This window comes from Mercurialis annua, linkage group LG3 (assembly GCF_937616625.2).
Source record: "Mercurialis annua linkage group LG3, ddMerAnnu1.2, whole genome shotgun sequence".
Taxonomy (NCBI): Eukaryota; Viridiplantae; Streptophyta; class Magnoliopsida; order Malpighiales; family Euphorbiaceae; genus Mercurialis; species Mercurialis annua.
Window position 1 is genome coordinate 8,714,060 of NC_065572.1, and position 26,493 is coordinate 8,740,552.

General features: G+C 32.9%; 1 protein-coding gene across 1 annotated transcript in view; it reads left to right on the top strand.

Moving 5' to 3' along the window:
- The window catches only part of LOC126673249 (uncharacterized), a 50,428-nt gene that overhangs the window by 5,061 nt on the left and 18,874 nt on the right, over window positions 1-26,493 (top strand). Inside the window, exons 3-35 of the mRNA XM_050367325.2 lie at window positions 705-839; window positions 931-981; window positions 2,582-2,676; window positions 2,751-2,868; window positions 3,176-3,277; window positions 3,385-3,585; window positions 3,669-3,829; window positions 6,144-6,314; window positions 8,408-8,500; window positions 9,462-9,786; window positions 9,894-9,998; window positions 10,075-10,170; window positions 11,702-11,769; window positions 12,725-12,845; window positions 12,918-13,124; window positions 13,274-13,477; window positions 13,590-13,699; window positions 14,600-14,696; window positions 14,787-14,885; window positions 15,398-15,562; window positions 15,653-15,727; window positions 15,808-16,257; window positions 16,342-16,677; window positions 16,768-16,899; window positions 17,211-17,324; window positions 17,403-17,587; window positions 17,673-17,781; window positions 17,978-18,121; window positions 18,259-18,549; window positions 21,037-21,669; window positions 21,763-21,954; window positions 24,397-24,500; window positions 26,183-26,472. Of these exons, the coding sequence (XP_050223282.1) occupies window positions 705-839; window positions 931-981; window positions 2,582-2,676; window positions 2,751-2,868; window positions 3,176-3,277; window positions 3,385-3,585; window positions 3,669-3,829; window positions 6,144-6,314; window positions 8,408-8,500; window positions 9,462-9,786; window positions 9,894-9,998; window positions 10,075-10,170; window positions 11,702-11,769; window positions 12,725-12,845; window positions 12,918-13,124; window positions 13,274-13,477; window positions 13,590-13,699; window positions 14,600-14,696; window positions 14,787-14,885; window positions 15,398-15,562; window positions 15,653-15,727; window positions 15,808-16,257; window positions 16,342-16,677; window positions 16,768-16,899; window positions 17,211-17,324; window positions 17,403-17,587; window positions 17,673-17,781; window positions 17,978-18,121; window positions 18,259-18,549; window positions 21,037-21,669; window positions 21,763-21,954; window positions 24,397-24,500; window positions 26,183-26,472 (5,779 nt within the window). The remainder of the gene's footprint in view (window positions 1-704; window positions 840-930; window positions 982-2,581; window positions 2,677-2,750; window positions 2,869-3,175; window positions 3,278-3,384; window positions 3,586-3,668; window positions 3,830-6,143; window positions 6,315-8,407; window positions 8,501-9,461; window positions 9,787-9,893; window positions 9,999-10,074; window positions 10,171-11,701; window positions 11,770-12,724; window positions 12,846-12,917; window positions 13,125-13,273; window positions 13,478-13,589; window positions 13,700-14,599; window positions 14,697-14,786; window positions 14,886-15,397; window positions 15,563-15,652; window positions 15,728-15,807; window positions 16,258-16,341; window positions 16,678-16,767; window positions 16,900-17,210; window positions 17,325-17,402; window positions 17,588-17,672; window positions 17,782-17,977; window positions 18,122-18,258; window positions 18,550-21,036; window positions 21,670-21,762; window positions 21,955-24,396; window positions 24,501-26,182; window positions 26,473-26,493) is intronic.

Sequence of the window (26,493 nt, forward strand, 5' to 3'; positions counted from 1 at the left end):
GGCAGAAGTGCATGAGTTTTTGCTGTGTTTGATTGGCTCATGACAATAGATCCAAGGTCCTTTTATATTTAGTTATCAATTGCACGGCAAGCAGAAAGTGGAAACAGATCATGATGTGTAAATTAGGCAAAGATGTCTTGGGGATAGTTGCAGAAAAGAAATTTTAGATATAATGGGATTGGTGCTGATGTCATTTTGTGGTTAGACCTGCATGCTAAGGATTTATATGCTGAGATCCTAACATAGTGATTGTATTTTATAATTGAATTATTTGATGTTTAACTTGGACTGCGCAGTATTATTGGTTGCTTCAAGCTTATTACCATAATCTGTTACTTCTTCTTTTTCAAATATGATAATCATTGTTATTTTATTTTCTCTAACTTACTATGACTTAAATCTTGGCGCTTATATTATTATTCTTAAGATGGTAAACAGAATTTTCTGAACTCTGAATTCATATCCATTCAGAAAAAAAAATTGATTTTATGTTGAATAGTGATAATACAGGAAAATGTATTGCCCAAGATAGAGACACAAAATACTGTTATTTTATAAATATACAAGGTAGAAATGAATGGTCATATTCTGCTTCCATGCTTACATATTATTCTATCGGCTCGCTGACTAACTAATTTTGGAATTGGTATCAGATACTGTAGATTGTTTGCTTGTTCAAGAGACATAATTTTTTTACATTTCAGGTTCCATGGAGTAGGCTTGGCCAAGATCCTGTTTTAGTTTCCCTAGATCGAATTTTCCTATTAGCAGAACCTGCAACCCAAGTGGAGGGGCGCAGTGAAGATGCAGTCCAAGAAGCAAAGAAAAACCGAGTACGGGTAAGACATGTTGATCCATGGGTAAGTAGATTCTGTTTCTATGTACTGATATTTTGATTCATTAATTGACTTTCCTATTTTTTGGTCATAGGAAATGGAGATGAAGTTGTTGGAGAGGGCACATCAATTGAAGTCAGAATTGGTATGATTTTTACCTGACGACTTATACACATCCAGCTAAATTTGACGATGCCTAAAAGGAGTCGTGTATACTGAAATATTTAGAACTTTGCAATTACATAAATTCCTTACAAGAACTTATACTGCTTTGTCTCCTAATTGGTGTGTCATGTGCCCTTGTAATGTAGGTTGGACCTTTTAGATTTATCTTTTTGGACATTCTTAGGAAGATAAGGCAAGTGCAGAGTTTTGGAGACTTTTGTTGGCTTGTAATGGATGGTCCTAAATCCCTTAGAATTTTTCTTTTTCTTATCTCCCCTGATCATTTGGCTGGAGATGCCCACAATTTTTAGTTTTTGACTTCTTGTGGGATTTGTTGTATTCTTTTGGTTTATTTTGTGTTTCTGCTCTTAGGATTTTTGGGAGAGTGTCTCTGAGTTTAGTGGTTTAATATTTGTTTTTAATTTAACTGACAGTTTTTATTTGTTTATTTCTTACATGTATCTCCAATATTTTTTACCTATTTAACTTTGCTGACAGAAGTCAAGCTACACATTAGTAAAAACTTTCATATCCAACTTATAGCTTACTGCCTTCTGTTGTCGATTTTTGCTTTTTTGCAACTTTTCAATCATGCCAAATTTTAAAAATTATCTTGCTTCAAGCGTTGAACTTTCAAATGTAAAGTAATCTTGCCGTAATTTGATATTCCTTGGTAGTGGTGTCTTTGGCTCAAGTGACGATGATAGTAAAAATGTAAAGTATGCGTTGTAAATCACCAGCATGGTTGACTTTGTTGGAGTATGAACTGTTCATCTATGCTGCTTTGTTGCTCCCACGCAGTGGGGAGTAATAAGCTGGAACATAGATAAGTTGGTGCTAACTTCTACTCGGATTTACCGAACAACCACTGGCAACCAAATCTGCAAACGAGCACCTTGATCATCCCAGTGTCTTAACCGTCCATAGCTTAGTGTCATGTCTTGTCAAACGTGTTCTCTATTTCTATATACCTATCATGTTTATATTTTTTTTAGTTTTGTTCTTTATTTGTGTCATTGGTTCATTGAAGTAGAATCTCTGCTGTGTTTCATACTGCATTCTTTCTATATTTTGATTTTACTATGCCTGTGTCCTCTTCTTTACGGTCTTTGAAACTGCTCGAGGACTTGCAGGAAAAGAAAATATATACTGAGGAATTGTGCCAATGTTCTTGGTGATTGCAATCTGTCTTGTGTATTTTGAGTTAAAAGTTGTTCTTTGTTCTTAATGTATTCACCTCAAGCGTTTTCTTCTATCATTCACGTATGTTTATCAACATGTTCCTTTTAGCTCCATTGAGATAAAATAGGATAGAAAAAACAGTTAATGGGTTTTCTGTAAATTTCATTTAGCACACAACTTGTTCATGCTGTCCTTGTTCTTCCACTTGTTTAGGTTTTTGGCACTTTTATTACCACATAATCAGTATAGTTCTAAGAATTTGTGGATAAGTCTTATTTGTGGGTCTTCCACTGTCCCACCAGTAATTTTATGATCTCTTTGGGAGTTGCGTTTCTCAAAGATTATATCCTTAAATTGTTAGACTTGACAGTATTGGCTTTTCATGTTTGACTATCAAGAATACATCGTGGATGGGATCCCTTGTCAACACTATAATTGGGAATTTGAAGCTTTCAATTTCAAATATCCATATTAGATATGAGGATCTGGAGAGGTATGCTTTCACATTTGAGTATCAATTGCTTGATTATCTTTGCTTTATTTGACACACTATTCTCTACTTTTTAGCAATCCCGGTCACCCCTTTGCAACGGGTTTAACTTTGGGGAAACTCTCAGCCGTGACAGTTGATGATAATGGGATGGAAACTTTTGTAACTGGTGGTACACTAGATCGTATTCAGAAGGTTGTATTCCATACTCTACCCAGATTTTCAATATGGTGAAACTGTGGAATGCTTTTGTATATTCATTCTCTTTTGTTGTAAGTGGAAATAAGTAGTTTATTTTAAATAGCCGAGTGCTTAGTCTAATGCTGCTAAAGTTTTAGGACCCATATCTTTTCTACTCATCTATTATACTTTGCTTTTAAATCTATAAGCTTAGACAAGTGCTTGCATGTGAAATGAATCTCTTTCTGGATATATCCACTTTGTGATTCTTCTCGCAATTTGTTTGGGCTATTCATGTTATTTTCTCTCAACTTCTTTACAGTCTGCTGAACTCGATCAACTTGCGGTGTATCTGGACTCTGATATATCACCATGGCATGTTGATAAACCATGGGAGGACTTGCTCCCCTCAGAGTGGGTTCAGGTACCATGTTTTCAACCTTGTTAGTATAGTATTTGTAGCCTCTATCAGTTCTGCATTTGTTTGTCTCGTCTCTATTAAATGATATGTAAGTTTGCTTGAAATTTCAGGTTTTCAAGTTTGGAACAAATAATGGTAAACCAGCTGATCATATAATGAAAAAGCACTCATACATTCTGCAGCCGGTGACTGGGAATGCAAAGTACTCAAAGTTGCGGTCGAATGAATATGCTAATGGTGATCAACCTGCTGGTCAACCTCTGCAGAAAGCAGCAGTGAACTTAAATGACGTGACACTGTCTTTGTCAAAGGTTTTTACTGGTGTTTCAATTCCAACTTTCCTTTGAGAATACTAGGTTCCTTTACGCTCATTAAGTTTCACTTGCCTTTACAGAATGGATACAGGGATATCTTAAAATTAGCCGATAATTTTGCTGCATTTAACCAACGATTAAAATATGCACATTATCGTCCAGTTGTGTCGGTAAAAGCTAATCCACGATTGTGGTGGAAGTATGCCTTCAGAGTTGTTTCTGACCATACGAAGAAGGGAAGGTATTTCACTAGTTGCTTTCTTTTTCCTTTTCTTAACATAGTGAATTTTATGTGAAATATGACCATGGATGTTTAAGTTTATAAATATTACAAATCAGATGACTTTTATCCTGATATAAAACTGAGGTAGTTTTCTATGATGTCAATTGGTGCAAAGCTCTTCCTGCCTGTTTGTGTAAGAGCAGGCGTGGACTGTGTAGTGCTGGTATATGCATTCCTTGAATTTTACGATCTTTGCTGGATTTCGCAATAAAATATTTTGATTAATTTAAGTGATCAAACCTTGGTAATCTTAGTGACGAAAGTACTTGGAAGTTATTATTAACTAGTCGTATACCCGCATTTTTATATAAACTCTAATTTCAATATTAACAATTTAAAAATAATAGTAAATGATTAATTTATTATTAATAACTTTAATTTCAATTGAATTATTTTTAAAATCAAGTATTTTTAGAAATAATAATTCTATATGAAAAATATATATTCTAAATATTAAAAACTTTATATTCATGATTTTATTAAATTTAAACTGCAATTATACTTCTATAAATTATAAATTTTATCATAGAAAAAATTAAATCATTTTAAAGTAATTTTTATTTTGAAATATTAAATAAATAGAAATTAATCAACTTATCAAAATAAGAAATTTATGAGAACATAAATTAATAGGATAATGTCATAAAAATTCACAAATTTTACACGTTTTCTCAATTTAATTACGTTCTTTAAAACTTCTCATAAAAATACACTAATTTTCATTTTTTTCCAAATTCATACACGGTGCTGACGTGACACTCATTCATTGGTGCAATTTGCTGATGTGTGCATGAATGAGTGACACGTCAGCACCGTGTATGAATTTGGAAAAAATGAAAGTTGGTGTATTTTTATGAGAAGTTTTAAAGAAAACGATTAAATTGAGAAAACGTGTAAAGTTGGTGAATTTTTATGACATTAACCCTAAATTAATTATAAATCATATGATTATTGAAATAATAAATTGAGGATAGGAATAATTAAAAAAAGAAATTAATTAAGTAGTTTATACAAATTCGTAGCTTATAGAAATGTAAATTAATTTTAAAATGAAATAATTTTAGAGCATTATAATGCATAATACATAATAAATTAAATAATTAGGCTATACAAACTTGAAACTCAGTAGAATGTTTCGTTAATGATATCTTTTTAAAAATAATAATTATTATCTTTTACAATATAATAAAAAAACTAATTAAATTATTTAAATATTTGTATAATAGAAAATCATGAAAATATTTTATCAATATTATTTTTCATAATAAAAAAAATTTAAAATTAAGTAGATTAATACTTTATAAATAAACAGTGTTATATAAATTGGAAAATAAGAAGTATCTAATAATAATAATTTTTATAATGAAAACTAAAAAAATTAATTGAATTTTTTTTATCCAATGGTAATTCAAGAGAATGATGCTTTGGTGGAAACTCATATTAATATTTAAATAAGTTGTTAATTTAAATTGAAATTTAACAAGAATTGTCCATTAATAATAATTTTTTTTTGGAGAAAATTAATGATAATATCTATCTATCTATCTATCTATCTATCTATCTATACTTCTATACTATATATAAAAGCATGGATGGGGGGATAGGCAAATTTACTGAATAATCCTTTTCAGTTTACTACTAAATAAAGGTTTATAGTCATTAACTAATTAGTTATTTAATTAATCACTATTGTAATTAAAGTCCTCATCAGAATAGGTAGCTAAATTATCTCCAATTTAGCTTTTAGTATGTAAAAAATAACTAAATTGTCTCCAAATTAGTAGGAATACCTATATTTTAGTTTAATTGAACTACAAAATTAAAATACTGTATTTGGTCAATATATTATTATTTAAATTTCTATCTTATTATTTTTAAAGATGTGCATAGCACGTAATGCGAAACTAGTTATAAGAAAAAGTAGATAAATAATTAATTCAAATTGGGAACTAATCTAATATTCCTTGCTGTTCTCAATTACATAGATATATCAATAATTATCCTTAATTTTTAAAGTTTTTCCCATTTAGCGAGTGTTATTGTTGAATAATTATATATCATAGCTTTGATATAAGTTGCATGAGAAAGAGAAATGGAAGTGATGCACATTCTTGTTTCTCAATGTCATCTTTGATGATTTCTGGGAATCATGGTGGTCGCATGAGGTTTAGGGGAGTGTAATTTTTCTGACCTTCCTTTTAGTTTTCAAAATTTCTATCCAAATTTGTATAGATATTGTTACTATACTTAAAAGAAATGATTTTTGTGGCAGTGGGACTTTATCCTGGGAGCAGTTGCTGAGGGATGCAAGGTTACGCAAGAAATATATATCTTTGTATGCCTCTTTGCTGAAGTCTGATCCAAACCGGTCTGTAATTGATGACAATAATGAGATTGAGGAGTTGGATCATGAACTTGATATTGAACTCATACTACAGTGGAGGTATGGATAAGTTTTTATGTATTGATTTATGCTGCTAATTGGTTCTATATCAAGCTGGATGGACATAATATTTAGTTGAAGTTTTAATAGATATTCAGCCTAATTGTATTTTATTAATTGACCTCTTGGGTTTATATAGTCGTAGAATCTTGCTAATAAGTTCATAGACTTTTCCCTAATTCCTATTTCCCAACAAAAAAATATTAAAATAATTTCATATTAAATTAAAATATAAAAATAGTATTTTAGTAATATACAATTTAATTTTATTAAAAATAATAAAAAAGAAAATAGTTTACAATTTTAAAAAAATAATTTTATTAACTTATGAATATCTATTTATATTTTTAATTATAATAAAATTAATTAGCCAAGGGAATGAAGAATAATAATATTTGAAATTTTTAGTCTTCATAAAACATGAAGAAATTGTATGGGGACGAGCAAATTTTTGGTTAAATTATAAAACTGATTAAATTAACAAATTATGATTAATTTTGTCAAAGTATTTTATAACTTTTGATTGTCAGTTTATTTAATTCAATTTGTAATAAATTTTAGTTCGGTTTGGATTTTAATTTCTAAAATTTAATAAACAGACCAAATTAATCAAATAAATTTATTTATCTTGATTCATGTTATATGATTTTATTATTTTGATTGCATTGACTAAATAAACTGATTAATTTAACTATTTGAATATGTTTAGGGAAAACCATAAAACTACAAAAAAACCCACTGAATTTTCAAAATCACGCTCTATATCCAAAAATATTCATCTTTAACTAAAAAAACAAAAATCTTTTCACTTTTTACGCTTTTATTTTAATACATCTTAGATGCATATTTGTACCTAAAAAGAATATTGCGCATACATCTCCGATACATCTCTCTGGTAACAAAATGAGAAACTTTATGCTTTTGTTTTTATCTATAAAAAATAAACCACGGATTCATATTTGATACCTTAAATAATACATTGCTGATACGGAGTGAAAAAGCGAGAATATTTAGGTGCTGAAGAAACTTTTTTTTCTAAATGTGCTGTTGAAAACTTTGCGCGGTTTTAGACTGTTTGTGTAATTTTTTTCAACTTTTTATATATTTGATTTTTGTTATTCATATCAATAAGTTTTGTTAAAACAAAGTTTGGTAAGAATAAAACCTGGTCTCTTCAATTAAATATTAAAAATAATTCAGTTAATATATCTTAAAGAATTAGATTTGGTTTTAATTAACTGATAAAATGATGGCTCCTATTTGTACAATTTATGAATTTCAAATTTGAGTTTTAACCAACATAGCCACTATACATAGTTATTAGGAAAATTATATAATGCCTTTAAAAAAAGATATAAATATAATTATTGAAAGTTTTCAATCTGATTTTTTTTTTTAAAAAGTGAGATAGGGATCTAATTAATTAACATAAAGTATGATGATTAAATGTATATAAATTTAAATTACAGGGATTAAATTAGATTTACTGCCAGTACCTTTTTTAATGGAAGGATTTATCTTATACAAAAATAAAAGTACAGGATGTACATTAGACAAAAAATAGTTCATCGTCTAAAAATGAAAATCGAGTAAAAGTATAGGGGCCAGATATGTGTTCAGCCAGAAAAAATAATGGCTCCAATTCTCATGATTCCGGTGATACTTATTTATCCAATATGGCTGTGCATGTCAATCAATTTCTTTCAAATTGCTTGTGAGATCAGATGCATTATTATCTTATATAGTCATCGTTATCTATGTCCTTATGATTGCATCCTACATTCTTATCCTGTTTTTTTTTTTTCATCTTTTGGAGTATTATACACATGTATCAAGTCACTATTTATTATTTTACAGTCAGTGACGGAAAGTACAAGATATGCATGCATATACTTCTCGATAATTTTTTGTTATTCAACGCTTGTCCATAAATCTATGTGAATACTCTATGGTTGCACCGGAATATTCTTGCTTGTGGCTGTTGTGGTGGTTAGCTAATGAATAGTATGTGATAGTGTTACACATTTTTGAGTTTTGATATGTCAACCTTTTTATTGGGAGTATTTCACTATATCTTGTTAGCACGTACGCAGGATGCTGGCTCACAAGTTTGTGGAGCAATCAATAGAATCAGAGCTTCACTCAGGGAAGCAGAAAGCTCAAAAATCGTGGTGGTCACTTGGATGGTATAATTTTTATTTTTCTTTGAGTTCAAAACTCTAGATGCTTGTCTTAGTTTCTCCGTAAGAACTTGTGCATGCATGTGTTTATGAAAAGAGACTTGATTGAGAAAAAAGAAACTACAGCATGAAGGGCAAGAAATCTTCTGTAACTTCATTACACAACTACAGTAAGAACAATGAAAAGCTCGAGTTATTCCCTTCAATCAAGTGTGATTATACTCAAAGAAAGGTCTTCCATACATCTTCAGAAGTGCCTAGATACATGCCAAAACTACCACTTTGTGCATAATAAATGGAACCGCATACAGCCTCCTAAACTTTTACCATGTTGAAACAAGGAAGAAGTAATTTAGTATACTTGCGATATATGATAGAACACACCTATTAGGAGTAAGAGCCTATTTTAGGCTTTCTTTCTATCAAACATCATTGTTGTTCAAGTATTTTTAAAAAATACATTTTGAGACCTTAAATGGACTTTTTATCTATAATATCTAGAGAATAGGAAGCACATGAAAATTTTCGTGTTTCTTTGATGTGATATCTGTTTCTTTCATATGAAAATACCACTAGAATTATCCACTTTGTTAAAATGGTGCGTCATATTTGAATGGACATCCCACTAGTTCTGCTGCAAGCCTTGTTGAATCTTAGTAGCCTTATACCTGACGGATTGACATCTAAGCCAATATATCAAGGGCCCTGTTTTAGATAATCAAGTTTCTTATACCTAGACACCCTTCAGAATTGGATGAACAAACCTGTTCCAACTGAGTAAAAATCTTGGTCGTTTCTTTCTATCATAAAGTGAGATCTTATTTTCAGTCGAGCTTCTCTAGTTCTTTCAAGATCTAATTCACTATCAGAACTAAGATCTTAAAAGAAGACACAAAATACTCATGAAAACTGGGTAAGCTATTCTGGATTAATAATGTTATTATTCTTCATCTTATTTTATTTTCAGGGGCAATCAATCTCTTAAAGATGAAAGTGAAGAGTTTCACTTCACCGATGAGGACTGGGAACAGTTAAACAAATTGATAGGTTATAAGGAAGATAATGATGATCACTCGATGCTATTCAACCAGAAAATGGATGCTCTTCATACTCATTTGGAGGTTCACATGCAACATAATGCTTCAAAGCTCGTTGATGAGTTCCATGAGTCTCTTGCTGAGCTATCATGTGACGGTCTTGATTGCTCCATTAAGCTTTATCCAGAAACTAAGGTTTTTGACATGAAACTAGGGTCATATAGGTTATCCTCACCACATGGTCTCCTTGCTGAGGTTGGAATTCCTTTAGTGACGGAAATTTCCTTTCTTATCCACAAAATTCGATTGCTGGTTTGTTCTCATTAGCATGGCACCATAAATCAAGTAATTTCTGCGTGCAGAGTGCAAGTTCTTTGGATTCTTTAACTGGCGTCTTTTGCTATAAGCCTTTTGATGCTAAGGTGGACTGGAGCATGGTTGTCAAAGCTTCTCCATGCTACATGACTGTATGTTGCTGCTCTCTAATCCTCTAGGATGATTTGTTAATTCTTATACTTGATAACTTATTAACGTTTTGGGCAGTATTTGAAGAATTCCATTGATGAAATCATCAATTTTTTTGAAAGCAACCACGCTGTTAGTACGACTATTGCTCTGGAAACAGCTGCTGCTGTGCAGGTATTCTTCTATTTATGCACTCTGGAATCTGGATCATACATTATAAGATTGAGTTTTAAAGCTAGTAAGCTGCTAAAGCTCTGCACATTGATTTGGATTTGAGGAATCATTTGTGGTTAGTATTAATTCTGATATGTGCATTGAAGATTCAGTAACTAGAATGGCCATGAGCAGGGTCAACTTTCAGGACAAGAGTATGAATTGCAGTTTCAGAAGCATGCTTATAGTTATTGCACTCGTGGAGAGCCTTGGAAATTTTCTTGAAACAATGTGTGCTTTTTGTACATATTATCTTCATCATTGCTGCTGTGTTATTGTTAGCATTACTTTTGAACATGCTGTGTTATGTAACATATGCAGTGGTGGAGCGAGGATTGAATTTTAGGGGGGCCTAATTATACAAAAATCAAAAGTTAATAACTATATTTTGAAAAGGCATAAAAACCCTTTAAAGTACTTGTTTGAACTCTTTTCCACATAAAAAATTATAAATGGATGACTTATTTTAACTTTTTCAAATGGAGAAGAGATCAATTTAGTACTTGAGGGTGAAATTGAAACTCAAAGGTGCGAATTTGGGTGCAGCTGACGAAACTGCAACGTCAGGGTGCATTTGAAAAGGGGCTAAAAGGTGTTTTTTTTTTGGTGGATTAGGCCTTCTAAAAAATAAAAAGTGGAAGGGTTTTTTGAAAAACAAAGTGTAGGGGGGCCAATTATACAAAATTCCAAAGTTAATACGAGGGTCCCCCTTGGGCATGCCCTGGCCTCCGCCCCTGGTGACGTGTGTGATATTGTATTTGAATGAAATTCTCCAAGCCCCAGCAGGATTTTGTAGCTATTCTGAATATTATGTTTTGTAGCAAGTAGGGCTTAGAATAATTGTTTCAGTGAACTTTACTTAATAAGTTAAGTTTTAAGACTCCTAGACGAGGATTGAGTCATTGGGCAATGACCTTTTTTTAAAGATTTTCTTTCCTTGAAATTACTGCATTGTGGAGCTACGGTGATTCTTGGAGCTAAAGCGGGGAGCTACGCCTACCCGGGAGTTCTTAATAAGAGAGCTGTCTTTCTTAAGATGGTTTAAAATTCTTTGATAATTTTATTAATATACTGTCACAGCCATACAAATATTACATCTGGCCTTGAGAAGCAAGACTCCTAATTTAAATAGAACTAGAAAAATATAGTACTACTAAAGAAGAAGCAAGACTCCTAATTAGAGAAGAACTAAGAAACATAATATCACTAAATAAGGAACCAACTAAATAAGAAAATATCTAATAAGAATAATAAGTAGTAGAAATAAAACTGCAGCTATGTATCTTCACTGTCAGTTGTTGGATTCTTCTGCTGCTTGTTCTTAGAATACCTCTAACCATAAAATGAATTCATAACATTAAGACACTTGATGCATCAAACAGGTGCGTCTGGCTAAAACAAAGCGCTGTAAAGTTTTATAATGGGGTTGTGGGATTTGGTTTTTTGCTTTCTATTATTGATTTAATGTCTTCTCCCTTGTTTTGGTAACTAGATGACGATTGATGGAGTCAAGCGCACAGCTCAACAACAAGTGAACAGAGCATTGAAAGATCAATCAAGGTTTGTTAATTGCTTTTTTTTTTGTTCCAGTTAGATAAAAGCATGGAGTGTTGCTGAAAACTTCTCAAGTTCAATTTTTTTAGATTCTTTATTAGATTTTCTTTCTTTTCCAGTGGAGTATCATGAGCTGATATTCTGTTCATTTGGAAAGCTTAACTTAGTTTTGTAATTAGGTGTACTTTATCTTCCCTTGAATATTTTCTCTCCCAATCTTATTTCGCTTTATTTTAAAATATATTTTCACCTAGTCATTATTCACGATCACCTAGTGATGGCATTTTTCGAAGATCTTTATGTTTTGTTCTATTAAGGAGTCTTGAAATGTCATTTTACTTGGGCAAGATATTACTGTTCTGATTTTTCTGGAAGCTTGCGAAGCAGATAAATTGTAAATTCAAAAGCTTCACAGTAAATGTTGTTACAGTTTAAAAATCTTTCATTTAGGGTGTGCAAAACTGAATCGGACCAAACCTTATTTGTTCTATTCGGCCATTATTTTTAACTTTTTAGTTCAGTTTATTTTTGAACTTTTTTGGTTAGTTTGGCCAGGTTTTTTAAATTAAAAACCTAAATAAATCAAATTGAACCGATATATTATATATATTATTAAATTAATATGTTTATTTACTTATTATTCTGACTGTAATTTATGATTTATTTATTTATCTTATTTAAAATATCTCACACTGAATTACCAAACTTAATCAATATATTTTAGTGCCGTTCAGTTTAACTCATAAATTCGGTTTGATTTGGTTTTGACTGGTTATTCGATTTTAATTATCTTGCCAATTAAACTGACCAAACCGAACTGATGTGTAGCCCTACTTCTATGCGAGTTTTTGCATTTTATTACTAACCATCAGGGTGTAGTTTGGGAATGTGAAGTCATATGAACCCATTCAACTAGGTTAAATGTCCACATTAATTGACATTTATAATTTTATGCTGATAGGTTTCTGTTGGATTTGGATATTGCGGCTCCAAAGATCACAATTCCTACCGAATTTCGTGCTAACAACGTTCATTCAACAAAACTTATGCTAGACTTGGGAAATTTGGTTATACGCTCACAGGTTAATCCTCATATTTGTTCTTTAAAATTTAGGATAATGTCTTAAATTCATATTTCTTTCAAATCTATACAGGATGACTGCGGAAAGAGATCATCAGAGGTGCTTGACCTGTATTTGCAGTTTGATTTAGTTTTGAGTGATGTTTGTGCTTTTTTGGTTGATGGTGATTACCACTGGAGTCAAACGTCTTTGCATCATTCTACCGATTCTGGACAATTAAGTGATATTAGCTTCTTGCCTGTTATTGATAAGTGTGGGGTAATCTTAAGGCTACAACAGGTAAACATATTTGTTTTTCCATGTAGTTGATTTATGATTGCTTATATGCACTTGCTTTTTGCATGTGTGGTGCACATATGCCCATGTGTTTTGTGACATTTAATGAATAGTTAAGTCATATAGTTCATATTGTGGTGTGTCATATTCAGATTCGACTAGAAAACCCAGCCTATCCTTCAACAAGACTTTCTGTGCGATTGCCTTCATTAAGGTTTCACTTTTCTCCTGCACGATATCATCGATTGATGCAAGTAGTAAAGATCTTTCAGGTTGAAGATGCTGAAAATGTAAATTTTAGTCGACCTTGGGATCAAGCAGATTTTGAGGGGTGGTTGCTGCTTCTTATACGAAAGGTTACTTTCATATCTCTGGTTCTGGTTCCTTAATGTCAAAATGGGTTGGAATTTTGACTATTGTGTTGCTGCTTTCAGCTTTTGATTTTGCTTTCTTACATCTATGTGACAGGGGATGGGAAATAGGGAAGCTGTGTGGCAGTGTCGCTATCTATGCTTAGTTGGGCCTTTTCTTTATATACTGGAAACTCCTGGTTCTAGATCTTACAAACAGTATATCAGGTTCAGAAATGAGCTCTTTTCAATTTTCTTATATGGGCCTGGCATAGAAATTCATCTTGACATGCACATAAAAAATGAAATAAATACCGAAGTTGACACCTATGATCTATGATTTACACTAAATTGTATGTTATTGAACTAGATGACCTATCAGTCTGGTGGCTCCAAATTGTTATGTTACTATTGTTTGTTTTTTGTTGCTGCTCCAAGTATCAGCATTAGGTTTATTTTGGGAATTGCATTTTTCTACTGTTATTTGATCATCATCGAAGTTCCAGTTAGAATAAATTAGAAATGAGCACCGGGAAGAAGACACATGCTCCTTATTTAGGCCATAGAGCATCATAGTAAAGATTAAATTAAGGTGCACTCTTCCATATACAATTTCCTTATCTAGTAAGGAGCTAATGGCTAAGATAAGTATTCGTTGATAACTTCAATGATTCAGTAGAACTTAATGCAGTTCAAATCCACTCATTTCCATGGATGGAGAAAATTATAATATATGGGTTATGATTTGTTTGAAGAGAAAGTTGTTTACAGGCTGTAGTGCATGGAACATGGCATTTACAATTCATTATTCACTTACTTTTGAGATAGGAAAAGCAGAAACATGTGCAAATCTACGACATTGTAAATTCTGAAATTGCCACTAAGGAAATAATTTTTTATTAATTAAAATTTAAAGCAGGACATTAGTAAGAATTGTATGGCATAAGCCAGTAATTTGGACAATGCATCAGTGTATAAGAGAAAAATTAGAATATTCTTCTTCTGGACCTACTGTAGGTTTTGGAGGAGGATAAATGAGGTCTTCATTTTACTATTAAGCGGATTTCCATGTGGTATGGCTGATTTGTGATGTTATTGATTTGCACATATTTTATACTCATGTTGTAGCTTACGGGGAAAACAAATACATCTAGTTCCAGAAGAATTGCTTGGTGGTGTGCAACATGTATTGTCTATCTCTGATGCTGGCCGTTCCATTAAGAAGGTTGTGATTGTTGTCTTTACAAGTTGAGGCCATATTGTGCATGCTTGGAGTAATTTTCTGAATAGCACCTCATATTCCTGTTGCGCGTAGGCTGTAGAAGATGCAAATGCATTAATATTGCGGTGTGATTCTGATGATCTGCGGCGAAGTTGGCAAAGCCGCTTGCAGGGGGCCATATACCGTGCTTCAGTAAGTCATACATTTAATTCAATCAGGTTTACTTTGTTTTTCTATATAATACTGCGGCATCTTCGCTTGAAAACTGTCCGTAGTCTGACAATTCTTATGAAATAGATTGGTAGAAAGTTGGAAAGCATTTATGTTTCTTGAAAGTGGCTCACATTTGTTTCTCTCTTTAGTGGCTGCAGCATTTGACTTGTGTCAAAAGCATGCTCTTTTTATATGGTAATTTAAGTTTTTATTATTAACCTAGTGGCTGTAGCATTAACTTCACTATTTATTTTTATCAGGTAATCAAAGTTCTTCCAAGCATAGCGATTCTAGGAAATTTATCAATCACTTATTGTATAAATATATACGTTAATAAGTAATTATTGAAAGCTAAATTCCAAAAAAAAATGCTTAGAACAGTGGGAAAGTATCTGTTTATGTGTTTTTCTTTCATGTCCTTGTGCTGTTGGTTGTTTGTGGCAAAACATTTTAGGGTAATAACTCATTGCTCATTACCCATTTGTGAGCAGGGTTCTGCACCTATTACTAGTCTTTCGGAAACTTCATTGGATGCTGATGAGTCAGAAATGGAACTGAATGACGAAATTAACAGTTATAATGCATTGAGAATGGAACGTGTTTTTCTAACTGGGGTTCTTGATGAACTAAAGATCTGTGTCAACTACAGTAACCAGGTACAAAAGGAATTCCATTGAAATCTGATAGATGTTTTGGCATCCCTGATGGAACTGCTTGAAATCTGATAGATATGCTGCTTTTTGTAGCATGAACTGAGTTTTCTAAAGGTCCTTCTTGCAGAAGAGAATCCTTTATTTGAATTTCGAGCAGTTGGTGGCCAGGTATATTGGCATGGAATGACAGTTTAGTTCATGCAAATATTTATGTTGCTCTCTTAAGAGGTTTTGAATTATGATCTCAGGTTGAGCTGTCAATTAGAGCAAATGACATGTTTATTGGCACTGTTCTGAAATCATTGGAGATTGAAGATTTAATTTCTAGAAGCATTATTTCTCGTCCAACTTTCCTGGCAAGATCATTCATACGAAGCGAAGATGAGAGTTCATCTCTTGATGAGCCACAAAACCTTGACAACAGTATGCCGACTCCTAGAGAAGGCGAGGATGAGTTCTACGAGGCATCAGAAAATTTGGTTGATCCTGAGTATTTGAGTTCCCAAAGTTCACTTCCATTTGAAATTCCATTGTTGAAGCCTCCTGTTTTTGTTCGAATTCCTGGTTTATTACCTGGTGATACTGCTCAAAACAGGACGGAGGGCATTGAACCAACTAATACCTTGGACACTTTTGTGAAAGCTCAGATAGTTATCTATGACCGGAACTCATCTCTGTACAATAACATTGATATGCAGGTGGGTTGTTTTCCTGTTAGAGTTGCTGCAATGTCTTCACTTGTGTGCTTGATTGACTGACTATTTTCTAAACAATTATTTCAGGTTTCAGTGACACTAGCTACATTGTCATTTTTCTGCCGTAGACCCACAATTCTCGCCATTATGGAGTTTGTGGATTCTATCAATGCTGATGATGGAACTAGTGAATCTCTTGGTGATAATAATTCACCAGCAGTGGTTAATTTTGCAGAAAATGTTGGTGATGGAAATGTAGCGACCAGTGAGGACCCTGTTGTTAAGGGTTTGCTAGGAAAGGGAAAATCTCGAATTATCTTCAATCTAATATTGAATATGACTCGTGCTCAAATTTTTTTAATGAATGAAAATGAAATGAAGCTAGCATCATTATTACAAGAAAATTTACTTACAGATATCAAGGTTTGATTTTATTTTTTTTATTCGCCCTCATATTTTTGCAAGTTACATGTTTATGGTTTTCCTTGAAAAAAACTTACTTTCTGTAACAAGGTCTTTCCAAGCTCTTTTAGTATAAAGGCAGCTCTTGGAAATCTAAGAATAAGTGATGAGAGTCTTCCTACGCATCATGCTTATTTCTGGATATGTGATATGAGAAATCCTGGGGGAAGCTCTTTTGTCCAGGTATTTATTTTTCTTTTAAGTTCTTTTAATGTTTTTATTCCCGTATGCAATGGAAATCATTATTAACTTTTCTTGCTAACTAGTTTCTTTAGATAACAAAATATTATGGTTGCATTTAGGTTTCTTTAATAAAGTTATTTGTTTGTCTGTATTTGATGTTTTTTTAAGAGCAATCACACTTTTCACATTTCATTGTAGATATTTCTAGGTCTCTGATCTGCTGCTTTTTAATATTTTCTAGCGTCTTCCATCTTCTCAAGCTTCTTTGTAATTATACTTTGGGTGTTTTACAAACTTTAATTATTATGCAGCTGGTTTTTACATCTTTCAGTACTGGTGATGAAGATTATGAAGGTTATGAATATAGCCTTCTCGGACAGCTTTCGGAAGTTCGGATTGTTTATTTGAACCGTTTTGTACAGGAGGTAATTTATTTGATGTGTTTAACCTTTCTTTCACAGTTTTCTATCATTTCTTATGTTATTTCCATATCTGACTTGCAGATTGTTAGTTACTTTATGGGTCTTGTTCCCAACAACCCAAAGGGTGTTATTAAGTTGAAAGATCAGATGACAAATTCTGAGAAGTCATTTACTACAAGTGAAATTGAAGGTTTACCTGCTCTGAAGTTGGATCTGTCACTTAGTAAGCCAATAATATTGATGCCTAGGAGAACAGACAGTCCTGAGTAAGTTTACAAAGAGGCTCAAGAAAGTTTGTTTCACTTTAAAATGACCAACATATATATGTAAACTATCTGAATTTCTAAACAGTTATTTGAAGCTTGATGTGGTTCACATAACCATACAGAACACATTTCATTGGTTTCAAGGTGGCAAAAATGACATTAATGCTATCCACTTGGAAATATTAATGATTCAGGTGAGAAGTAAATCAGGATGAAGGGATAAGCTCTGCGATGTAATCTTTCTTAGTTTGTTGGTCCAATAAAATAATTTTGAGTTCATTTTACAATCTAACCTAATATAATCACACAAGTGATTCCTTCCCATTTACAGTCGGCATAATCATTTTATTCTATGGACCTGCCTACTTATATATTTCATTTGAGTTGTAGGTTGATGATATCAATTTAAATGTTGGTTCTGGACTGGAATTGGGTGAAAGTATAATTAAAGATGTCAAAGGGGTTTCCATTGGCATTCGGAGGTCACTTCGAGACTTACTGCATCAAATACCAAGTGTTGAAGCTTCAGTCAAGGTATTAAAATGTTAAATAGGTGTCTTCATCAGAAGTCTTTTATTTTTTACATACTTTCTTCATTATTAGTAGTCATTTAATTAAAATTAATGAGAAAACATGATTGGTTACCTGCTTCTGGCTCTGTGCTTCATTAGATAGAAGAGTTGAAAGCATCTCTATCAAATAGGGAGTACCAGATTATTACCGACTGTTCCCAATCTAATATATCCGAGACTCCACGTGTAATTCCCCCGCTGAACCATGATTCTGTGGCATCCTCTGTTGATATGATAGAAGCTGTTGACTTTCAGAATGAAGTTAGTGTTGAATCTGAGGTCCAGAATGGGGAGGCATGGATTTCAATGAAAGTTTCTGTTCTTATTAATCTAGTTGAGTTGAGCCTACATAGTGGAGTAACCAGAGATGCATCTTTGGCCACATTACAGGTAACATTTCATGTAATCATGATAGCTTGTACTTTGCGGATTTAGCATTTTTCATAAGGCAGTTTTTTTCTCTGTAGTAACGATTTGGAACAATTAAGTTCAGCCACAATGACCTTTTAGTTCTATCTACTTTACTTGCCTTGTGTATCCATTGTCTTGATAGCTGTTGAAGTATTATAAAGTAGATGGAAGAGAAATATTAAATCTCATATATTATTGTTTATATATATATATATACATATATATATATATACGAGAAGTCTTAAAAAATTTAAAATATATACAGGAATAATACCTTCATATTATGTTCTTGTCAAATAATCAATTTACTCAAAATTTTAAACTGTTAGCAGAGGTTCTAACTATAGTTCTATTATCTTAACACATCCGGCATGAAAATTCGTATCGGGCTTTAAGCGTAAACAAACAAGCACTGTAGCACATAAGGTCATGCTCAAATATTTAATTAACCAAATGGTGTTGTCAAGGATCAAACTCTAGATATTCAGATCATAGACTCTTTGCAATGTCAAATAACCAATTCAGCAAAACGTTTTAGCTGTTAGGTGAAGCTCCAACTATATTTTTATCATCCGAACAGTGCTAATATAGAAAACCCCTCCAATATGAGAATACGTCAAACTTAACTCGCAAGGCTAGTAATATGCAGCTACCAATACACTTATGTCAAGATGGTACATAGCTATCTCGCATGTCCATCTTGCAAATTAAGACATGAAACAACTTAGACATGAAGGTTTAAGCTGCTAGGTGAAGCTCCATTTGCCATCTTAAATTGTAGTTTACACAAGTTAATAAATTTCATACAATAGATAAATATGCTAATAAACATATATGGAACATTATTAGACAATTATTTCTTTGATGTTCAAATTAATTTTTGAATAAAAAGTACAAAATAAAAAAATGAAAAATTTGGCTTTTAAACCGAACCGAATCGAATCGAACCAAACTTTTCAGTTTGGTTTGATGTAATCCAAACTTATAGTTCAGTTTGGTGCGTTTTGGGAACTTCGGTTGGTTGGTTTCGGTGGATTACAAATCAAACCAAACCGAGCTGACCAATGCACAACCCTATGGACGAGCCTCGACGACATTGATGAAAAAATGAGATGAAAAAATTAAAACTTCTACCGCGTCATTAACTGGTGTAGGATGAAAGATCAGGTCCAGGATTTGTGTTATATCTAACTTGTGATCCTAGCTGCAACTTGTGTGGCTTGAATCACACATGAACTTTCATGTATAAGAGTTCTTATACAGAGAAGGGTTGTCCTGTCTCAATATCTAGCTTCTGTGATGTGGCTCTCTCAAGGTTCTTACCAGCAATCAAAATCTTTCACATTCTTTGTTAGCTAATCTTTCTAATTTCCATGTTCTCATGTTTCCGAAAGCAATTTTAGCCGATGTCAGTGTAAAGTCTGTGATTATCTCTATTGATGTTTTATTATTCTATGCAGTGCTGGCACAAATGTAATGTTCATTTGATTACCATCTTAAATCTCTTAATTATTGGTTGTATTTAGGTAGGTGCTTACTTCCTGTTTCTCAATATATCGATCGAATTTACTAAGCATTATTATCAGGGCAGGCTAAAGTTGATAAGCTTAAAAGCATTGGCTGGAATTGGAGAAACCTACATTGTTTGTTGAATAACTGTTTTCTCGTAAAACCATGAAGAATGGCTGTTTGATAATCATTATTGAAAATGTGTTTAAAAAATATAAATTGAGACATGTTCCTTGCTGTTGTCTTACTTCTGCTAAATTCTTTTTCTCCTCGTTGTTGGGTTGATTTTTCATTTTTCTTTTTTTAAAGTTCAAAAATGTTTAATTGCGGAGAATGGCATGGATTATTTTCTTTTGTATAGACAAAGAATTAATGGCACGGATTATTTTCTATTGTATAGACAAAAGATTAATGGTCTTGCTTAAAAAACAGCTTTTTTCAAATTTCCTTTACTTCACAAAAAATAAAGCAGCATGATTGTGAAAACTTTGGGGTTTCAAACTTAATTTGCTTGGACGTAGATTTCAGCTTATTTAAACACGAACTTTCCTCCCATCCGTCAGTCCTACTGGGCCAAAAGTTAAGGTTTATTCATTCGGTACTTTTGTACTTCCGTGAGAGGCCTTTGTGCTTTGATCTCAACAACTCTGTTGATCTTTGTATACATTCCTCTGTACCTCTAAGCCTGTCAGTCGTCACATGGAACTTCACATGGAACTTCGTGGGAAAATATATGTTTGAGAAAGAACTGTTAGATCTGACTGGTCAAGGTTGCTGTTAAGGCTATATTGGAAGCACTTCCATGCCTTTTCTTCTATCACCATGTCAAATATCTGATTATATTTAGTATCAGTTCTAAGATGTATTATAGCATGATCAATGTTTATATTTATTTTTTCAAATTAAAATATTGAACTTTTCTGAAGTCTTTGTTTATGTATTCCTGCTGTCATGCAGATTGCTGGTGCCTGGCTTCTCTACAAGTCTAATAATCTCGGGGAAGGCTTTCTCTCAGCAACACTTAAAAGCTTTACTGTGATTGATGATCGGGAGGGAACAAAAGAAGAATTTAGATTGGCAATAGGAAATCCTGAGAATAATGGTTATGGCCCTTATGGCTCTCTAGCTGATGATGAAAACCGTCAGTTGCATGACAGCAAGATCAAACCAACCCCTACAATGCTTATGCTTGATGCCAAATTTGGTCAGCGCTCAACATTGATTTCCATCTGTCTTCAACGGCCACAACTGCTTGTTGCACTTGATTTCCTTTTGCCTGTTGCTGAGTTTTTCATTCCTACACTTGGTAATACAATGCCGAATGAGGAAAATAAGAACCCTTTTAATGTGGTTAATCCACTTATTTTGGACAACTCCTTATATAGGCAAATTTCCGTCGAAACCTCTCTTTCTCCATTAAGACCACTAATTGTTGACAATGAAAGATTTGACCATTTTATCTATGATGGCCAAGGTGGAACATTGCTTTTAAGAGATAAACAGGGACATAATTTGTTTGCCCCTAGCAAGGAAGCTGTCATATATGTTGGAAGTGGGAAAAAGTTGCAATTCAAAAATGTTATCATCAAGGTATTACCTTCTTTTTTCACTTTTTTATCTTGTAAGAGCTTAAAAAATTATTCTAGACGAAATGCTAAGATATGTTACAAAAATTTGATGTAGAATGGGAAATATTTGGATTCTTGTATTTCATTGGGAAGCAATAGCAGTTACCTTGCTTCAAGGGTTGATCAGGTCCATCTGGAGAAAGATGATGAAACTTCATATTCGGAATCCTCTGGAGAAAGCGAAGGCAATATACTAGCTCAAAATGCTGCTGCTGACCGATCCACAGAATTCATCATTGAGTTTCAGGTCATATGTTACTTATATTTATCTAGTTTTCTAATAATTTTGGTGAGTGGAGTATGAATCTGTTTGGGTTATGGTAACCTGGCATCTAAAAATTTCTCTTTGCTTAGATGCTTGTGAAGATTCTATCAGAATGGGGCACCTTTTGCTTTAGTTGGGTTGCAAATGGCGCAAGCCATGATTCTTTTTGTAGCTTAAATTAAATGCTTACACTTAGTTTATTTGTTTCAGCAAGTCATTTTGAGCCTTTTGCAGAACTGTGATCAAAGTGAAACTAGGATTACTGGAAACTTGTTTGTGGTGTCCCGGATAAACATATGAACATTAGGATTGTTAATTGTTTGATTTTGATATGTAATTTAGACAATGAGTATGTTTTCCTATATCTCATTCAACAATTGATAATATACAACAGTGATTTCATTCTCGGAATTTGAGTCGGATTTTTGGACTTGTGCCAGTTTCAGAATGGCCTTTCTTCCTGAATATACTTGAGAAAATCTTGGAAAATTATTATTGACACTTACTAGGATAGAAGATGATTCTAGTTCCATGGATAATTTGAGTGATTCAGATCTAATTATTTCAAAGGATTCGGGTGTAACACGGTCTGGAACACTAGGAAGCTCAACTTACGACAATGATTCAAAAGATTCACAAGTACCATCTTCCATCATTGAAATCTCCCCCCTGAAGATGAGACTTAGAAAAGAAAGGGGTATTTTCAGCAAATGTAACATCTATAGATATGTGAGTTGTTTTGGACAAAGGCTTGTAACACTTGTATCCTTTTTGAGTAGATGAGTAACATAGAAAAGCACATTTGGTAGCTCGGGGATCTAGCTTGTCTCCGTGTATGCTATGAACATGAACATGAACAAATGCAATGCATCCTGATACCCTAGGTTTGAGTCCATTAGAGGTTCTGACGTGGGGATAGAAACTATTGAGGGTCTCCATGGGGCTTTTTTTGTCTAATATAGGTGAGGGAAGCCTATTTATCTGTTAGATTCCATCTTAAAACCAATTGGTATTAAGTGGAGATGCCCAACTAATATATAAACACATGTCCATTCATACACACAACCAATGTGGGATTTCCCACTTTAACACTCCCCCTCACGCGTAGCGTGTACGGGCCGAGCAACAAAGTCCCCCCTCACGTAAACCTCACGTGGGCCGGGCCAAACTCAAATTGTGTGAATGGACAAGGCTTTGATACCATGTTAGATTCCATCTTAAAACCAATTGGTATTAAGTGGAGATGCCCAACTAATATATAAACACATGTCCATTCATACACACAACCAATGTGGGATTTCCCACTTTAACATTATCAAGTATGTGGCAGCAAGGACAGTCTCTCCCCAGTAGGATTTAGGAACATTCCCTTGAAGAAGTAACACACTGGTAGTATTCAGTAAATGCCCATTTTTTCTCTCTGCTACCCCTTTTTGTTGGGAGGTATTAAGTAAGTTGCAAATTGAAAAACTTACAGCAAAATAATAACGTTATGCTTCTTAAGCTCTTGTTCTGGTTATAATGTTCTTATTGATTGGACATGAATATTGTTTGGAGTGGACAGTATCATATGGCAAAATATTAACATTATGTGATCCATTGCTTTTAATTGACATCTTTTAGAAGAGAGATAAAAGCTATTCTTTTTTTGCAATAATTAGTTGGATATGTACTTATTGCTTTGATTTTGTAGTCAACCTGTAACTTTAATAATAGCTGGGGCACATTTTTCTCTTTTCACAAAGTGCACGTGGGACTCTTTTGATGTCATTTTGGTTTTGGCATTTTTATTTGCTAAATTATATATGTGAAGAGGAAATTATCTTATTTGCCATGAAATCTGTTTTATTATAGTCTTGTCTTTAGTTTACTTCTATTTATTTTTCAGCAATTTTCTTTTTAAATGGCCTTGAGAAATTTACGGCCACTGTCTTTCTGTTGAAGTCGCGCGGTTTTGTCGTGCTTTAGATCTAGTAAATCTTTTATGTTTTTCTTTTAATAGCTATCCAGGAAATAGTTTTGCAAAGGGTGGCTGGCTGTATTAGTTTTTTTTTTGATGAATGAAAATATTATAGAAAGCCAAAACCGGCAAAGCAACACTCAAAAGCGAAGTGCTTTAAGAGCGAAGCAAGAACAAAAACAAAATCATCCAAGCAAAATACAATCCGGGTGTATTAGTTACAAGGACAATTTTAGCACTTTTATGTGCTGGTGCACGTGGATGTGATGTTTTCATTTCATATGTGATTTTTTTATACTGTCGTATTTGTACTTTGGTTCTGCATGAAACTCTTAGTATAAGTTGGTGCCAGGCATTTAGAACAAACAATGAAACTTTCAGGGAAAAGCAAGCTCAAAGTACAAATAATTCAGAATTTGTCATTTGAATTTGATATGAAGCCTAACTGATGCATTTTTGTGCAGGCTATCGGCCCAGAACTTACTTTTTATAATACATCCCGAGATGTGGGAATGTCACCGACCATTTCTAATAAACTCTTACATGCACAATTGGATGCTTTTGCTAGGTTTGATTTTATTATTTACGTATCCTAAATTTCCTCGTCTTCCATTTATCTTCATGTTGATTCTTACTACTTTTTATTTTTGTGAAGGCTTCAAAAAATTAATGTACTAGTACAAATGTGCCCATTTTATTTTAAAATTGTTTATTAACCTAGGATACTATGTAATATGTTTCTGCTTCCTCATTTAACTTATTTCTCCCACAGATTCAAGTACTTTTTGCATGTTGCCCATTATGTTTTAACAACATTGCTTATGTTCATATAATAACAAGTAACCAATAGAAGGCATGTAATTAGTTAATGTTATTGATTGTCTCACAGCTATCTTCTGGGCTAGATAAAAGAATGGACAGTTTGGTTAATATTTTGAACCACCAATTTGATAAACTGCAGTGGAAGTTAGGGCACTTTTGGTAATAGATATGCTAGCTTTTTGTCATAATGTAGTGGAGCCAATGCTTTGATACAAGGGTCACTGTTTTCTTTATAACCCATTTTCTTGATTTTTTGAAATGGATAGTGAATATAAAGACAGTTTGGATTTGTTGAAGGTGGCTAGGGTGTTTGAATTTTCCCTTTCTCCCATGTTTCTTCTTCTCTGATCTTGTTCTTAGACAAATGGTAATAATTATTTCTACTGAAATATTATTAAAAATGCTTTTGACCAAACAACTCTCTCCCATTCTCTCTCTATCTCTATGTCATACACATGCTTTTTGCTTCTTTGTTTCTTAAATACTCTTTGCAATCCTATGCTTATAGCAATGATAATCTCGATTGAATTCCAATGGCTATTCTGTGAACTCATTTCTCTATCTTTCATCTATATTCTTTGAAGAAACAGAAACTTAGCACATGAATAATCTTAATTGCTATTGGTTTGATATTCACCTCAGTTAGATGTGGATGGAATTATTCCGACTATTTGTTTCCACTTTTTCGAAATTTTTATTGTTTTAGATTTTTAGGTACAAATAGAGACCGGATTGTCAAATATTGCTATGTATGGTGTATGTAGATTGCAATTCAACATAAAACTAAACAATTTGACAAATCATGGATGAAAAATACTTTGTTTTTCCTCTAATGAAGTATTGAAAAAAAACTTCATAAGTTATTTATGCCTTTAATTGTTTGTAGATTTATGGGTTTTGATTTTTCTGTATTAGTGTTTTGAAGTGGGAGTGGAGTGCATATTTATCCAAAAATTCAGTTAGTTAATGAATGAATCCAAGCAAAAGAACATGTTGTTAACCCTATTTCTGTATCATTTCCCGAAACAACCCTTAGCACTGTTTTCTATTTCTGCTCTTTTTTCATTTTATTTATGCTTGTTTTAAAGTGTGCTTTTAACTTATAAATATATACTTTTTGCAATCGCATAATCACTGTCCAATTGGTTGAACGAAAGTTTTAACTTCAAAAGTTCCTTCTGGGATGATTCATTGGAAGGAAAACTATTGCTGTTTTCTTTTGCCTGAATGATTATTTAACTTTGCAAAATGCATTTGTGAAAAACATGACAAATTAGCAATATGTAAACCTGCATTCATGCCAACTCACGCATCTGTCCTCATTTTCAGTGTTTTCCTTGTAGTATTTATATTCATATATACAGATATTGGTCTCTAGATGTACAGGAAAAATAATAATTGATGTATATGCACTTTTTGTGCTTTCAGGCTTGTATTGAAGGGTGACACTGTGGAAATGACCGCAAATTCTTTTGGTTTAATGATGGAGAGCAATGGAGTCAGGATTTTAGAGCCTTTTGATACCTCTGTAAATTATTCAAATGCTTCGGGGAAGACTAATGTACATATATCTGTTTCAAATATATTCATGAACTTTACATTTAGCATCTTGAGACTGTTCTTAGCAGTTGAAGAAGACATTTTGGCATTTCTGAGGATGACCTCAAAGCAGATAACAATAATGTGCTCTGAGTTTGACAAAGTTGGAACTATAAGAAGTATGTGATATGTTGACTTCT